This window comes from Fragaria vesca, linkage group LG2 (assembly GCF_000184155.1).
Source record: "Fragaria vesca subsp. vesca linkage group LG2, FraVesHawaii_1.0, whole genome shotgun sequence".
Taxonomy (NCBI): domain Eukaryota; kingdom Viridiplantae; phylum Streptophyta; class Magnoliopsida; order Rosales; family Rosaceae; genus Fragaria; species Fragaria vesca.
The window spans coordinates 25936478-25954747 of record NC_020492.1 but is presented as its reverse complement, the minus strand read 5'-3'; the positions used below and the strand labels follow the sequence as shown (position 1 = coordinate 25954747).

Sequence of the window (18270 nt, the reverse complement as noted above, 5' to 3'; positions counted from 1 at the left end):
GGGGATGGGGACGAATATCAAAATACCATACCCGCCCCGTACCCGATTTAAGAATCTGAATACTGGGAATCCCCATCCCCGTTACCCGTTTATACCCGTATATCTTCCCCGTTAGGGTCGAATACCCGTGGGTACCCTACCCGCTGGGGATTATTGCCATCCCTATCTAGACTCTCTATTCTGTCTGGTTTCTAGACCTTTAGAAGTTGAACGTGGCTCACAGGGACAGAAACAGAATTAACTATACCCAACTCAGTGGCAAAAGACGGAAATGCCTTGTTTCTAAACTGTTCCTGTAAACAGTACGACAAAAAATAGATATATAATAAATTACACAAATTCACAATCTATTTATTTTATTTTAAAAAAAAATCATAGAAGTCTTAATCCAGACACTAATATTAAGTTATTAACCAGCTAGTAGGAGTTTACAGAGTGTTTGAGATGGGCACATTATCAATGGAAATTACATCCAACAAGCAGAAGTAGCTTTATAAATTATATGTGCCTTCTGAATCTTGTGAGTATTTCAGATGCACTGTGGCTATGCGAGTATGTGAGGGTCACAAATATTCACAGTTCACACAATTAATTGAGTTCCATACTTATCACTAAACAAACAATTAAGTGAATTCCAACATGTAGTATCCAACATCGAAAAAACATGTATCATATCAGAAATAAGAATAAGTCGATCATAGATATGGTTTCGCTCTAATCTTAAGGGGCGTATCGAAGTATAATTAAATAAAGTATAGATGCATGTAAAATTAGGATTTATCATACAAGACTGCAATATAATGATAGAATTGACACTAATATTCCGAAAGTTTGAAAATACAAGAATTCATGATATTGGAGGAAAATTAGTGATCAACTCTGAATCAACGAGGTCATAATATATTGACCCGAGAGCTCAAACTCAGAGTCAATGAAGAGCTTTGGTTTCTTTGATGCCAACAAAGCAGGCTGATGATAAGCTTGTAAATTGAGGGATACATTCATTTTCATTTTCATGATGACTTTTCTTAGTCTTCCCTTCTCTTTCTTTTTCATAGCTTTCATAAACTGAGGTTATGCTTCTGTTTCGTTTGTAAGGAGATGAGTTTTGAATTGAAGCATGTACATTTTCTGTTAACAGAAGCCAAAGTGTATAAGATAGAAACATCAATATTTGACTGACACCCTAAATACCTTCTACCATGCATTTGAGACCAAAACGATGAGACTGGAAGTTTTATCCTTACACTACTACTCTTCACGATCTTCTCTCCTAATTCTCACCTCGTTGAACCGTGTTTGACTGACCTCAATATCAAACGGAAACAAATGCAATACCCGGGATTGACTGGGGTTTAATGTCATCCGCTCATCAGTCTCATCAGCCTTCGCCCTCGTCCTCTTAGTGTAGGGAACTAATGCCAAAGCTGCAGTAGTACTCTTCTTAGTTCTTACATCAGTTACATGTTAGAGCAGCTGAAGATGTCAGGGGAACCTCATCAGACGTTGTCACCCTAGTCTAAGGGGAAGGCACAGGCAGTCGAATCTGAGAAACTCGATCTGTTGGTCATGGTGATTTGATCAAGGTTGAAACCCTAGCTGGAAATTTTTCTCAAAATTAGTTAAGAGTTACAATCTTAATGTGGTGGCCGGCATGGATGGAATAATGGAACCTATTTCTTGAGTTGTAATTCTTTGCTTTGGCCAATGACTGGTTTGTATTCAGCTTGGTGCTACTGTAGTTGAAGTTGAAGTGACAAGTTTTGGCCTTCCATTTCCATACTTTGATCCTTATCCATAACAAACGACAAAGACACCAATTAAGATGAGCTTCAACCTGTCCTCTACTCAATTCCAATACAATTCCACTTAAATCCTATTTCTTTTAAAGGAAATCATATTTCATTATGGTCAATGATGTTCATCAGACAAAAGAAAATGAAAGAAAATTCTATCTTTTTATCATGTGCTCGTTTTACTATAGTTTTTTCTCTAACGAACAACTAAAAAAGCATAACTACACATGGTGTCTTCCAGCTTTGAGTTTGAAACACAAAATGTACAAGAGAGATCAAAACATCGAGATACACTTAAACACAAATTCATAAGCTATCATTTTTGATAAATAAAAGTCTTGATCAGGAATAACAAAGCAAGAGTTTAAACAGAGCAATTCATAATCTGTTTTGCTTATTATTATCATCTGGGTCTACCCATGTTAGTCCCGGGCCCACCCTTCCCAATCCCAAAATGTGAAAGAAAATTCTATCTGTATATCATGCCCTTGTTAAGCAAGGACGTGAAATTCACACTCTCTAAATTATAATTTATATTTTTATTTTTATTTTTAGTTATTATTTTTATAAAATACAAAAATTATGTTATTAAAGACAAAATTTAAGTTACTAAAAAATATAAAAATGGGAGTGTGGATTACAATTTAGATAATGAATTTCAGTTACGTCATTAAAGACAAAATTTAAGTTATCAAAAAATATAAAATATGGAAATGTGGATTACAATTTAGAAAATGAATTTCATTTTGCTTGTTTTATTGCAGTGTAGATCTGAAACATAACTATACATGGTACCTTCCAAGTTTGGGTTCGAAACACAACAAAATATACAAGACAGATGATTCAAAACACCGAGTTACACACTTAAACACAAATTCACAAGCTATCATTTTTCGATAAATAAAAGTCTTGATCAGGAATAACAAAGCAAAGAGTTTAACGAGAGCAATTCATATAGTCTGTTTTGCTTTTTCTCATCATCTGGGTCTACCCATGTTGGTCCCAGACCCCCCCTTTCCAATCCCAACCCCACCAACACCCATCTGATGAAACCCCCCGCCGCCGTACACGTGTCCCGGCTGCGGCTGCTGCTGCCAATAGACTCCCCCTCCTCCTGCTCCTGCTCCTCCTCCCTCAAACCCCACAACCCCGCCGCTCGAGTCCTTATCACGCGCCGCCATGCTGCTCTTCTCCCCCTCCATCTCCCTAAACCGCTGCAAGTACACTTTCAGCGGCTCCACATACTCCTCGAACCCTAACGTCGTCATGGCCCAGAGGAGATCGTCGCCGTTGATGGTCTTGCGCTTCTCGCGCTGGCACTTGTCGGAGGCCTCTCCGGTGATGAAGCTGATGAACTCGGAGACACACTCCTGCACAGTCTCCTTGGCGTCCTTGGAGATCTTGGCGTTGGCCGGCAGAGCCTTCTTCATGATCCTGCTGACGTTGGCAATGGGCAGCAGCCGGTCCTGCTCCCGCGGCGAGAGCTCGCTCTTGGGGCTGTTGTGCCCGCCTCCGGAGTCGTTGTCGGAGTCCGCCATTTTCAATCACTACTAAGTTATACAAACAAAAACAAATCTGTATATTACAGAGGGTGCTAGATTCCGACAATTAGGAAGAAGAGAAGAATGTGTGTGGAATTTTTTTGGGAGGAAAAGGAGGATCGGAGAGAAAGGGAGGTGATTTTTTGGTGGGAGTTTGGATGCAGGGGGGACGTTAATTAATAAAGTCTATCCTGGTGGTGAGGTGGACGAATGGGGGCCGTTTATAGTCGATAAGAGTGAGCTGGAAAGGGCATAAATGGGAGCTCAGCGATTGGCTGAGGTGGCTGATCTGGGCCGTTCTTGTGGTACCCGGCACGTGGTTTTTTGAAAAAGGGAAAGATATTTTTTTAACTTTTTGTGTCGGAGGCTTTCGGGAATTCTAGTTTGCACCTCCGAATTTAGGTGTCCATAATTTTTTTTCATTTTTATTTGACTTTATCAACTTATATAAGAGAAATTTTAAATACACCTCCCTAATATCTTAATACACACCCCTTGCTTAATACACCACCTATCAAGTTTTTTATTTCAGTATTATACTTAGTACACATCCTAAACTGCCTAAAATGCCCTTAATTTATGAAATATTCTATTTATTTAATATAATTAATATATATTTACTATTTGGTACCTCTTTTTACATATTATTTCGTCTAATTTTTGTTAGAAATTTTTGGTTATCATCATTCAATTTATAATTAAATGATTATTGTTATATCCTAACTCCAAATCACCAATACAAGTTTTCAAAATTCACAAGCTAGTAGAACTGTAGAAGTACGGTAGCTATTAAACATAACTAGCTAGTTATTTATGTGATAAAACATGTCATGATAAAGATGCAGTAGATAACAATATGATCTACAAGATCAAACTAAAGCTAATACATATAAAAAATAAAAAATAAAAAAAAAGACAACCCAAATGAATTGTGGAGAAGAGTTGAGTTTAGAGGAGAAGACGTGTTTTTGACGATTTTAGGGTAGAAGATTGAAAATAATACTTCTAGTGTGATTTTTTTTTTTTTTAAATAATAGATGCTTGTTTTAGTCATTTAGCTTACCTATAAAATCTCAATAGAAACATAAAATAGTAAAGGTGTGTATTAAGAGATTAAGGGTGTGTATTTAAAATTTCTCCTTATATAAAAAGACACATATAAGGACAAACAAATTAATTCACTCTTTGTGAAATAAGAGAGACATCTGCTGTGTACGCAGTACATGGTGTACTAAACTTATCTGGGTGACGACCAGACGCGGGCCAGGAAGCATCAGCTCAAGCTACTGCATAATCAAAGATTATGATATACTGACAACCCAAACTCAATTCTCTTCTTCCCAAAACCAAAACTATGATCATGGCAAAGACCCTAAACAAAAACCCAATTCAATTACACAGAAAGATACAATCTTTAATAACGATCTTTTCCCACTGCATGCATACATTTTTCAAAGTTCGTAACCCTAGGTTGCATGAACCAGTGAAATGAAGCTTCAATAAAAACTGAAATTAATTAACAACTTAACAACTGACGTTGTGAAATTCAAAGGAATGAAGCTAGCCATGGAGGCGAGGATGAAATGAATTATCCAAGGGTATTTTGGTAAAGATTAAAGAGGTCTACTTAGGTTTTTAAGTATACCAAAAAGTAAAATGGTGGTGAACTAAGTAAGAGAGATATACACAATAAATTTAGAGGTGCAACTAAGACATCTCTTTAACTTTTCGTTTTTATTCGGAGATTAAATTTACCTCTTATATGTTTGGGAGTTTCTATTTATATCTCTAAAAACGTTACTTGGACCTTTTTTTTTCTTTTTAAGTTAGTATTGACTATGTTAACTCATATGAAATTACCAATAAAGACATATCAATATAAGTTTTTTTAAAAAAAAATAATAATTCTCTCTTTGGTATTATTGACTTTGGTGTAATTTTGAAAGATGATGCAATTTGTAGACATTTTTTTTTTTTTTGTTTCTTAGCTAGAAATCGTTGAATGTTTACATCAAATCACACTTCACCTCTTCTTGTTTATCTATTATTACTTTGAGAAAGGGGTGCATCGCATTGCAAATCACCATTTGACACCTCTAAGTGCAAGAAGCTCTTTAGTAATGGTCTTTCAACATTATCATGTTCTCAATTCCATCCTTTCACCAATGAAAATCTAGGATTGAACTCGGCCATGGTCCCAAAAATGCTTTAGATGGGACACATAGTCTTTAATTTGTACTAAGAAACATTATTTCTAACTTTGCATGACTTCTCTTTGTACGTTTTAGATAAACTAATTATGTTTACTTGTAGTTTTATGGGCAAAGACAAAGCCTTGAATAATAAAGATGAAGTGAGCTTCTTCTTTCTGTGATTCTAGTGGGGGTCATTGTGACTTTGCTGTTAAGGCAACTAAACAAAGTGCGATATATTCACATAATAAAAATCATCAATACTACCTACGAATCACGAGTTCATCACGACCCTCTATTGTGGAAATTTTTCGTAGAAGATATTGATTTTGATAATGTAAGATTGTTACCTACCACCACAATGTAAGAGATAACATATAAAAAACACTCATGTGTCCAGTACCATTTGATCTAACGGTATAAGTCTCCATTTTTAAGTGGGAGATTTTGAATTCAACTTACAAAAGACTCGTTGTAGCATGAGTTGTTTAACTAACAAAAAAAAAACACTAATGTGATAGTCATTGCTCAAATAAAATTATTTCTATTTCTAGAAGATATGTCAAGTTTGAATTACTCTTATTGTATCGCACACGGCTATTCCTTCCCAACTATATCCCAGCTGGTGAATCATGTGCCATTGTCGCACTTCATCCACTTTTGTGTTTATTTTCCAATGAATGTTGTGGGTTTTAGAGTTTGGTATTGACTGGTGACTGATGAGTGCTCCACTTCACAAGTGGAAGTGGAACAAATTGTTTTTCACTAGAGGATCAGTACAATAGGGGTTTATCGTTTCTTTCTCTCTAGACTAGATATCAAACACACTTTGATCGGCAAGATATTTGGATTGGAATGGCAGACACAGAGCTGGATTTTGGGGACAGATGAAGTGGCGTACAATCCCACCAAGTATAATGAACTTTCATGTTTTTGTTTAGTAGATCAGTATAGAAAGCAGACATTTGATTAAGGTATCAACATAAAAAAAGTAGAAGAATGGAAAGGAAGGCAAATTTTTGTACATCAAACCATCGGACTGGCCAATCCATATTTGCTGCGAAAAGATAGAATAATAATACTTTGATGCATGATATACATCAACTTTGTCTTAAAGTTATAAATCTGTTAGTTATCATTTGAGTCCTTAAAATAATAATATTAATCTTTAAAGTTGTAATAGAACATTTTAAGGTTAAATTTTACCACTTGAGAACTAATGTTGTAATTAAAATTTTACAACTTTAAAGACTCACATTACAACTTTGAAGACCAATTTTATTACTTTGAGGACTCATTTTTCAACTTTAAAACAAAATTAATACATGTCATGCATAAACACACCTTAGCCTTCCACAAAAGTTTATGAACAAAGTTCATATCTCTTGGTTGGATGACAATAATCCTGGCTATATCGGTTCTGCACTTCAAAACCTCAATGAATAAAGAACTTGGGAGTTGGGAAATGTACCGAGTTCATATGATCTTCCATTTCACAATATGATTTAACAATCTGTCATATTTTCTGGAAATTAAGTTAAGTCCCAGTATGTATTGACCAAATGGCAATGACGATATGCCAAAAGAACAAGAATAACTGCAATTGGTTATAATGATATGTTTTCGTATGTTTGCTTTCATTTGTGGGAGATGTGGAAACATAGATGTAAGTAGTAATGAAGGGAGGTGAGCCAAATCCTGCCATGGTTATTGATAATGTCAACAGGAGCTATGCACACTGGATGGAGGCCAAGTCTATTGAAGAGAATGATGAAAATGTGCTCTCAAACCAGGCTCGATGTGATTTGTGGTGTCCCCCTCTTCCTTATGAGGTAAAAATCAACATTGATGATGCTTGAAGTCCTCGGACCTCGCTAGTGGGATTGGTATCATTGTGAGGAACCATAGACGCTCTTCCATTGTTGGGGCAAGTCTACATGGCTCTCACAACTCAGCAATTGAGGTGGAGGTAGATGCTGCTCTTAGAGCCCTCCAACTTGTTGCCCACCTTCGTCTGCAGAATATAGTGATTGAAAGTGACTGTCAAGACATCATCAAGGCTTTAAACAGCTACCCTCTGACAACCAGCTGGAAAATCTCTCCCATTATCAGTAAGAGAATGCATCTAAAGCCAACGTTCAGAGTATATCTAAAGCCAATGTTCAGGGCATTGAGATGAAATTGGATTCCTGAAAAAACAAACCGTGTTGCTGATGCCGTGGCTAAGCTTGCCAAGTTGAGAATGTGCTCCCAGGAATGGCAAACCAACCCCCAATCTCTCCGCTTCTGTTTTAAGGAATGATGGCCATCCTAGCCATCCTTACTGGGGATGCATTCTTTTGCTTATGGCTTTAGTTGGCTGTAGTTTTATTAGCTCTGTTCTTCAGTTTCTGTAGTTCCCGGCTTTGTTCTGTACTGTTTCTGATGTACTAGTTGCCTTTTGGCTTTAAATAAGACCAAAAAAAAAAATGCAATTGGTTATGTCAAAACAATAGCATGTCAAAACAATAGCAAAACTCACTGTCATCCAAAAGAGGTTAGTTAAAACAAATTCCTACAAATTTATGTTAATGTTTACATAGCACGCAGCATTCTTGCAGAGCACAACCAGTGTGGTTCCACATCCACTGGTCTAACTTTACTAGTTTACTTGCCAGTAAATGGAGCACAAAATTAAATTACAACCAGCTAACTGTGATAAACTAAATATTACATGCGGGAACAAGGAAAGTCAAGGGGGGAATATAAGAAAGATAATAGCTAATACTATCTCTGTTCCATGCAGATCATACCATCTTTCTTGTTCAAGCTTCCACTTCCCCAGCAGATTGGGTTTCATCTTTCTCTGCATCTTCTCCATCTTCCTCATCCGCCTCATCAGCTAATTTGGTAAGCTCTTGTTGGATCATTACCTTTATAGACGACTTTCTCACACTGAGATCAGTATCAAATTTCCGAGCTGAAAGAGGACAAAAGTTAGGATGCACCCAAACAGAAAATTCAAGGATGAGTATTGATTTGACCAAAAACGACAGAAATTAGAAAGGAAAACATATTCCGTTATTTATCCTATTTCTGTGTAGATATCCTAGAATAAGCAGACTAGAAGACATTGATTGTTTATCAGGCGTTGAATGTTTTCTGGCCAGAGTACCCAATGAATGTAGCATCATTGTGTTAACAAATATAGAATCCATTTTAAAAGTTAAGCTCTAGGTCTTAGAATTATAAATTAGTAATAGTAATGTAAAGATAAGATATTCTTTAATGTAAAATAAACAAAGGAACCGATAGTGCTTACCAAGATGCTTCAGAATGTCGGTGAAAGTAGCCTGCAGATAAAGAAATATAAAGCATTATTTATCCCACAAATAGGTTACTATGCAGCATAAACATGCATTTAATATCCATGCAAAAAGCAACCTCTCCCTCTCACCCTAGCTCGTATCAATTAAGAGGCCGAATCCGCTTCTTCTCTATCACAGCTAGTGAAAACTAAACTATACTAAACAGAAATGTCGGAACGAGTGACGCACGGCTGTGTGCATGTCTGTGCAATGGCAAAACCATTTTTGTAGTAGTGGAGGAAACAACAAAAGGGGGAACTCAGTTCTCTAGGCTGTGCATGTGTTAGTTTCATGAGAACCCATCTGACCAAATCGATTTGCTGATTACAATGTGCGAAGCTGATAACTGAAGAGATCCAGAGCCCCCATGCCTTTGGAGGCATTTCAGTAAGATAGCTAGGCATAGACCAGATTTAATATAGAAGAGAAATAAAAGGTACAGGGTCCAGGGCAAGGGCACCAACTCTTTGTGTACATAACAACCTTTTCATGCTATGTCGTATTAATAATCTAGGAAATTAAATGTTAATTTAGAAGAGTTTGGAGCGTGCATGTATACCAGTGTATGCATTACAGTCATGAAAGAGAATGTGATACTGTCAGCTTACCGTATTAAAGTCAACTTCTTTGAGAATCTCACATATTGCATTTCTCAGCTCATCATCACTTGGCCTCAACTTTTCCTCCTTGGTCTTGTCCTTCCCTTTAGCAACTTTTTTCCCTAAAAATATCCAAAAAAACAGTTAGTGTTGATGACCGGGATGAAGGGATAGAAAAGCTCCAAATCTTGCTCCATGTCGTCAAATAACACTTCCAAAATCTTAAGAAATGTTGACAAGATAAATCAAATTCTTTGATATTTCAATGAGAGCAACGGTATAACTAAAAGAAAAACACTTTGTCAAGACTCAACCAACAATTCAAATGACAATAATGATTATATTTCAATATAACAAATGGGAGAATACTCGTACCAGTTTTTTCTTTCATGACAGATTTTGTTGGAGTTGAGGCTTTTGGAGTCGAGGCTTTTGACGCTCTCTCAGTTCTTTTCTTCCTTGAAGATGGCTTTGGACTCGTGTCACTGTCATCATCAGCCGGAGTGCGTTTTGGTGTTGACTTCTTTGGTTTGCTAGCCTGTGGAGGGGATTTAGGAGTAGATTTAGCAGAAATTGTAGCTTTTTTGGTTTTAGCTTTTCCAGCAGATTCCTTCTTTCTGGATGATGATTTTGAACGTGGCTTCTTTTTGTCCACTTCTTCAGAATCATCTGAAGGATCATGTTTCTCCTCACTATCTGAACGCTCAAGCATCTCATCCTCAGACTTCTCTTGAGCTACATCGTCCATTTCTTCCTCTACCTTTTCTTCGTCTTCTTCTTTCTCCTCTTCCTCTGACTCATCTTCTGTATCGGGTGTATTCTTGTCCTCTGATTTTGAATCATCATTATTCTTTCTACGAGACTGCAAAATTACCAGGAGAAAAGAAACAGTTAAACTAAATAAACACGTGGTAAAAATCCCACATTGTGCACATGATATTTGTCTGATTCAACTCTCAGTCATACTTTTCCAATCTCCCCTCTAAAGTAGCAGTAAAATTTACCTTCAGTACAAAAATATGTCCCTAAAGGTAGTGCACAAAAATGTCTTCACTGGATAAGAATATGGCTCATATTTTGAAAGTAATAAGAAACCATGGCCCACATACCAAGATTGAACTAAGAAGAATATCAAGCTTGAATGGGAACAGCTACTGCTAAAAACTTACTCATACTACTGGAGATGCTCTAAATACAAAATGAGAGAACAACACACACACACACACACACACACACAAAAAAAAAAAAGGTTTGGCTTACTGCACGTAAATCTCTATAGAAAAGGTAAATAGCAGATTAGGAACTTACAGCAACATCAAGTCACAATCTTACTCTTTTGTACCTATTGTGCTGTTATTTTCTCTGTTCACTTATGCGATTATAAGTCTGATCCCTTTTTTTAATGAACTTTGTACTTTCTTGATCATAAGTGAGAAAGGTGAACAAAAAATAACCACCTTTCCTGACCGCTTTGAACTAGAGCCCCCAGATGTTGATGAACTGCCTTTAGCTGCCCTCTTGCGCTTTTGGCCCTTACTTGACTGTTGTCAAACAAAGAGGAAACTATGAAAGAACGGTAAAGGCAAACAAATTTTGTTAAGGCAAAAAACATGGAACTTATATAAATGAAACCTGCTCTTTTTCTTCAAGTACCACAGTAGTGGTCGCATGAGGTGCAACCAAAAAGTCTATCAGCTTTGCAACTATATCCTCCTGCATTTGCATTCAAACTCATTTAAGCAATTCCATTTCCAACTTTGATGATATCAAAATCAGTTCTGTAAATTAACTTTGACATGCCCCTTCTGCTATCAGATGAGAACCGAATCCATACTCTATCCATATAAGAAACAGGTGAACTTTCCCGTATTTAGGTGAATACAGGACAGACAGACAAAGCAGACAATTAAATTGTACAATTTGCATAATTATTAGTTACTTGACAATCAAGTCATCAAGATACATCACAACCAATAAAAAAGTAGCTATGTAGTGAACTTACTTATAGAATCACAAGATTAAATGAGAAAAAGAAAGACACAGACAATGAAAAAAAAGGGTAGTAACTGACAAAAAGTGATGAACCTTCTTAGAAGTAGCTCTGGAGGTTGGTATGTCGAACAGATCACAAAATTCCAGTAACTTTTCTTTATTACACTTGTCCATTTTTTCTTTTACTTTACTCATTTGCTTGTCCTGCAACCATAATAAATTCGAATAAACTAATATGAATCAAAGGAAGCTGTTTTGTTAAGCGATAAAATGATTCTTGACAGTGCAGAAGCATGACATTCAAAGATAAATATACGCAACTAGAAAAGATTATTTCATTTAAATATGTAACAGCTTACCTCATTTCCATGCCACACAAAACCAGAAAACCTGGATATGTTGCTCTTGACCTGAAGAGCCTGCCAAAATAATAAATAAAAGTTATATTAAAAATAATCAATAGTACTCAAAACATTGGAGGTATACTACCTGCACAATCACTGAAATGCTTTTTAGTACCGTACTTTTTAAAATAAACAGCATGTAATGAGTTATAAATACATCCCCATCACGTAAAAAGAATTAAGTGACATGGAAAATAAAAACAAGTAAATAACATATGAATTACCTTTCCTCTCCTTCCCCCGAAAAGAATTGTATGAAGTAGTTTGAGGGAATCATCCACTTTCTTCCTTGATAACTTGAAGGCCACTGGGGAAATTTAATAAGGGCAAACAAGGTAAATGTACCATATAATGATGAATTTTTCATCCAAGGGGTCATTAATAATTAGGCAATTGCAACCATAGGTTTTTGTGAATTAAGCACTGTAAAACTAGTATCATGCATGGATCCCAAAAAAAAAAATCAATTTGAAGATTGTGTGTCCCTTCAAAGTCAAACATCCGGATACCCTAGTTTCAAAAACAAAAAAAAACAAAAGAAAAGGATTCCATACAGAGTCTTCCTAAGCAAACTGATAAACAAGAGAAAGCACATAAATTAAAGGAGAAAAAATGAATCTATAATAACAAAACAACATAGTTATACCGTTATCTACATATAAATCTACATGAAAGAAACAGATGTAGGTGGACTTTTCAATATTCAATATACTACTGTTGCTCTATACTTTCATATTTTAACAGGATGGGAATAACCCTCTTACTTTTGCCAAATCATTGAAATACCTTTCTGCTTTTAAGAAAAAAAAAATGTATACCTAATCAGTAAGACAAGTAATATCAAGAAAATCATACAGTTCATATTTCAACTTCAATACTACAAGATCAAAGAAAACAGAGAAAGGAAAATCCCTTTCAATACAAAAGTGAGCACAAAAGGCTCTGACCTTTTACAATTGCTATCGAATGATTATATGACTGGAGGGAAATAAAAAAACAATGAAGATCCATCATTCAACAGGAAAGAAATAGAAGTACTGCAAAATATTCAATAATCTACAACTGCTCTGCATTTCACATTTCAACATGTTTGGAACAACCCTCGTTTTTGGCCAATTGTTTGAAACAACCATTTTGCTTTGAAGAAAAAAGAAAAGAATGAATGACCTAATTAGTATGATGAGTGATGTCAAAAAGAAAAAAAAAATCAAACAATTCATATTTCAGCTTGATTACTACCAGACCAAAAAAACCACCAGAAAGAAGAAATTATACAAACAAAATCAAGTATTATAAGCTTTAACCTTTCAAAATCCCTAGATAAAGAATACATAAAAAAAAACCAACTAAATAAATTTAAAAAAGGAATGATACCCTAAATATATTTAGAGCATGGAGCTGAAATCTGATAAAGATTAAAAACTGAAACAATATGTTACTTTGCTAAATTAAATATAAATACACACACACACACACACACACACACACACATATGTAAATAAAAAGGCACACATTGATAGAGAAACCAAACCAGGGTTGGAAAACAGCAACATGCAATAAACAAAAGAAAAGACCAGGAACCATACCATTAGGTATGTCTTTCAATGCTGTACCACTTCCCTGCAATATATAACATAAGACTTTAAACAAGACAATCCTCATGAATAGATAAAAAAAAAACCGACAACCAAACACAAATCGGAATACCTTCTCTATTTGGAAGTCCCGGGTAGTATCTTTTTCAATAGATGCCACCAGCCTTTCAACTGATTTCCGCTCACGTACAGGACGATCAATAGCAGGAGTCCTTGGCTCCGGCTCCTTCTTTAATACTTTTTTCTTCTTCTCATTAGTGTTCTCTCCACTCTTTTGTTGTCCACGCTTTTTCGATCCTTTCACCCCCTTGGCCTCTTTTTCTCTCTCTTCTTTCTTCTCCTCGTCCTTCTTCTCTTCTTTCTCTTCTTCCATCTCCTCGTCCTTCAATACTTCCTTATCTTCTTCCATCTCCTCGTCCTTCTCTTCTTCCATCTCTTCTCCCTTCTCTTCTACGATCTCTTTTTCCTTCTCTACCTTCTCTCCTTCCGTCACTGCTTCCTTCTCGTCTGCCTTCTCTTCTTCTTTCTCTTCTTCCTTCTCTTCTGCCTTCTCTCCTACCGTCTCTGCTTCCTTCTCTTCTTCTTTCTCTTCTCCCTTCTCTTCTGCCTTCTCTTCTCCCTTCTCTTCTACTTCATTAGTCTCATCAATTTTCTTTTCTTCCATTTCAGTTTCCTTCTGTTCTTCAGAGTTTTCTTTGGTCTTCTCTTTTTCATTTGGATCAGTGTCTTCTTCCATATCCTCAACTTTGGGTTCCTCTGTTTCTTTTTCCACTTTTTCACCTTTGCTTCCAATTGCCTGTCTGTCTTCATCCATTTTTTCAACTTCAGCTTTCTCAACACCTTTCTTATATTCATCCCCAGTTTTGTATTCAATTTCCTCAACTTTAGGTTCCTCTGTGTCTTCTTTCACTTTTTCATCTTTGCTTCCATTGACCTCTACATCTTCATCCATTTTCTCAACTTCAGCTTTCTCATTACTTTTCTTATCTTCATCCATTTCTTTGAGACCCACATTCTCCTCACATTTCTTCTCACTCACAGCTTCACAGGCTTCCTGCAGCTTGCTAGTACCATTTGCTAATGTTTCGGTGCCATTAGCCACCGTCTCTTCTTCACCCATGACAAAACTGATCTTAAATAACCTCAAAAAGATCTCTTCTTCCCCAAAGTTGCGCAGATAAATATCTCCTGAAACAAATGTCAGGAACTACTTAGAATCTGCATAACCAGCATGAAATCACCTCGGAAAGCTAACAACAACCGAAAAGTAGACATAAAACGACCACTCATAGAAATTTCAACAATGACTACTATTATCCAAAACAAAGGCTATGCCATTAAATTAACTATTTACAAATAAAACCAGAAAATAGGCAGCTATGAACTTCCGCATGCTGCATTTCGATTACAAATATTATTCCACAAAATAATTACAGTACTTCAGAGAAAAAAAGAAAATAAAAAAAGAACCGATATGCAAATACAAAATATAATCGTACAACCCCCAGAAGAATTAAATCCCAAACTAAATCTAAACAAAGTCTCTAACTTTCACATTCAGCAAAAACACCAGTCATAAATTTCAAATCTTTATCTTCCCTACTGCTTTAACTTATTTACCCTTTTACTTTTCTGGTCAGTAACTAACGATTTTTACCCTGGTTCCGATTAAAAATACCAAACGCAACCCTAACAAATCACTCACTTCCTCTGCATCCAAATCCAACAAAGAACACAACTTTACACAGAAATCACTAAATAACCGCCCAAATTCATAAAATTCAAGAGCTTTTCGAAACCCTAAGCTGTAGACTCCACAATTTCCCCAGAGCAGAAACCCCCAAATTGGAAAAATTGGAGCTGGAGAGAAAAAGAGGGAGTAATTAATTGGGGAAGAAGAAGAAGGAGAAGCTTACAGAGATTTGGGAATAATTGGAGCTATGATTTGGAGCTCTTCTTCTCACAAAGAAAAAGAGAGAGAGAAAAGTCTTCGAGTCCCACACACACACTCTCACTGCCTTTCTTTTTTTTTTTCTTCTCTCTTATTTTTACTATTTTCTTTTGGTTTTATTTTTATAAGCTTCGGATTTCAAATCCGGATTTTAAATGCGGTTAAAAGGCCACGTCGAGCTATAGTGTCAGACGTGAGAGCGAAGTTTGAGATCGGAAATGTAATGGACGGCTGCGATGCGGATTGGGACGGTGCCTTGGGAAATCGACGGCTGTTGTTTGATATTCCTTTTGGGACTGGGAAGTGTGGGGGGATAGAGAGAGAGAGGGAGGGGTGTGTTTGGTCAATGGCTCGATGTGGCCTCTGAAGGTTGAGAAGGTTGAGATTTGAGAGACAAAACCCACCTCTTTTAGAGAAAACTGCATTTTGCAAAAAGGGGAATTTTTCTTTTTTCATTTATATATTTCATTTACTAGATCAATGCCCCGCTATCTCATATCTCTTCACTACTATTATAAAACTAGCAGTCTCTAAATCACTAAATTATGTTCTGACAATATTACCTCTATTAAGCTGATTTAAATTATCAAGAACAAGTGTTACTATGATAAATAACAAAATAAAAAAATAAAAGAAATAAATAAATAGATAATTGGGAAGAGAAAAACGTGGATCGTTGATAAAAAGTGGGATTCCTCATCCCAATCCCGCATACCCGACCTTGCTCACCAAGATACAAGATGGAGAGAACAAAAAACCTAAGAAACCGGTCTCATGCTCGACCCACAAAGGGTAACAAAGCCCCGTCTGACGACGGCAAAAGCACGTCGCCGGACAAGAAAAGATTTTCTTCTGTTCATCCTCTAGAGAGAGAGCGGTGGCTGAGGTTTACTTTGTTTTCTAGTGGGATTACAAGATTAATAACTACAATTACAAAAATAGATAGATAAACGTGGAAAGTGGGATACAAGTTTGTCATTCTTACCAAAATATATATAAACTGATAAATGAAAATTAACTACTCCTTAATTTTAGAGGTAATTTTGTGACACCGTGCAAATTTGCACGGGTAGTTGTGCAAATTTGAAGGCTAGTCTTGGAGAAATTTAACTACATTAATTATGAGACTGACTTGATGTGTTTGGAACAATACAAAATGACATAACAATAAAAGAAAATTGTATAAGATGAAGATCACAGTTTAGGGAAAATTTTGAAAAGTAAGTATAAAGAATAGATTATTAAAAAAATAAAGGAAAATCTGAACTCCACTCCATTTGACAACCGAACAGAGAGAAGGCTCTAAAGCTAAGAGTTTGCATCATAGATTGATTCAGTTATCAAGTTATACATTAGTTATAGGCTCTCTTTAGAATTGGTTATTTCAAAATAATTCAGGTACACGATACTTCGACCTAGAAACGCTTTTTGTATGAAGCACGTTAGGCTGTTCAAAAATTTCTCGTCCTAGTTTTCTTCTTGCAAGCACTAGAAATACTTCAAACATCATTAATTTTTTTTTTTTTTTTTTTATGAATGAAAGGCTAGTGCGGTTGTCCTCAAGCTTTGATTGATTAAGAACATTTAAATAAATTTGATTCTTTATCGGATCATAAAAACCCACTTCCGAATATCTCTTCCCTCTCGTACTATGAAATATAAAAGGATATTTAGCCTAAACCCTTGATGAAAAATACCTGAAGTAATATCAGAAATCTCTACAAACAAGTATTCAATTATACACCAACAAGCAAAAAGTGCTCTAATAACTGCTCTAGTTGTTTTGATATAGTGGTGACACAACGGAAAGGTGAATCGACTATTATTGTGAAGTATAATTACGAAAAACACTATTTTCCCACTATGTTGTCGTTGGAAGATAAATCAGACGACACTTACCTTCACTCTGCCACTAAACAGCAGTTACCATTTGATGAAGTAAAAAACGTGTCGCCTACCTAGAACATACAAGGGACTTTGAGTGCACTCTCAGGATATTAGCCCGATTAACTCTACACATGTAACTAAGCAACAAAAAAACAAAAAATAAACATTTGATCAACCCCTCGGCGCTCCTCAAGATCTAACACCAACATTTGATCACCAACATCAGTCAACCAACTGGTGCTCGACATCGAAACCGGCCCGCCGACCACCAATAACCACTTGACATCACTTTGATCCGGCAACCAAATCCAATCCAAACCTAGCCCGCAACTATGATGCAAAAACTCAATTTCTCAGAGACGAGGTTGAGCACCGACGAGTATACCTCTCGATCTCATTCTCCCAATCTAAGGTACGATCACCAAACAAATTACCCGTGGCAAAGCATTAGCATACAACATAATATCATCCGCAAAAAGTAAATGACTGATCATGGAAGCCCCATCACAGACTTGCAAACCACGCCAATTACCCTGAGCAACAGACTGAGAAATCAAAGCCGATAATCCTTCAGCACATACCATAAACAAATAAGGTGAGATGGGATCACCTGTCTCAGTCCTTGGTGGGGAGTGACAAATCCGCTAGGCACTCCATTAATAAAAAAAGAGTACCTGGCAATAGAGAGACAATGCATAATCTGGTCCACCCAAGTAGGAGCAAATCTCATCCTCAACATGATTTTCTTCAAAAAATCTCGTTCCAACCGATCATATGCCTTACTAATATCCAACTTGAGCGCCATGAAACCTACTTGTCCTCTACGCAATTTATGCATATAGTAAGCTAGCTCTGAAGCCACTAAGGTGTTATCAGAAATCAGTCTATCAGGGACAAAAACACTTTGTTTCGGAGAAATAATCGTTGGAAGGAAGGACTTCAATCTGTTAGCTAAGACCTTGGAAG

General features: G+C 36.4%; 2 protein-coding genes across 2 annotated transcripts; both read right to left on the bottom strand.

The window, feature by feature from the left end:
• Positions 1–2653: 2653 nt before the first annotated feature.
• Positions 2654–3533, bottom strand: LOC101295885 (nuclear transcription factor Y subunit B-3-like). The gene has a single exon (XM_004291519.1). The coding sequence runs from the start codon at positions 3332–3334 to the stop codon at positions 2774–2776; it is 561 nt and encodes a 186-aa protein (XP_004291567.1). The 5' UTR covers positions 3335–3533; the 3' UTR covers positions 2654–2773.
• Positions 3534–8029: 4496 nt separating this feature from the next.
• LOC101295590 lies at positions 8030–15522 on the bottom strand. The gene is made up of 12 exons (XM_004291518.1): positions 15383–15522; positions 13579–14654; positions 13458–13491; positions 12096–12178; positions 11827–11886; positions 11561–11671; positions 11108–11188; positions 10933–11016; positions 9851–10337; positions 9485–9597; positions 8831–8861; positions 8030–8488 (listed from the first exon to the last, which is right to left on the bottom strand). The coding sequence occupies exons 2-12, from the start codon at positions 14584–14586 to the stop codon at positions 8334–8336; spliced, it is 2247 nt and encodes a 748-aa protein (XP_004291566.1). The 5' UTR covers positions 14587–14654; positions 15383–15522; the 3' UTR covers positions 8030–8333.
• Positions 15523–18270: the final 2748 nt, after the last annotated feature.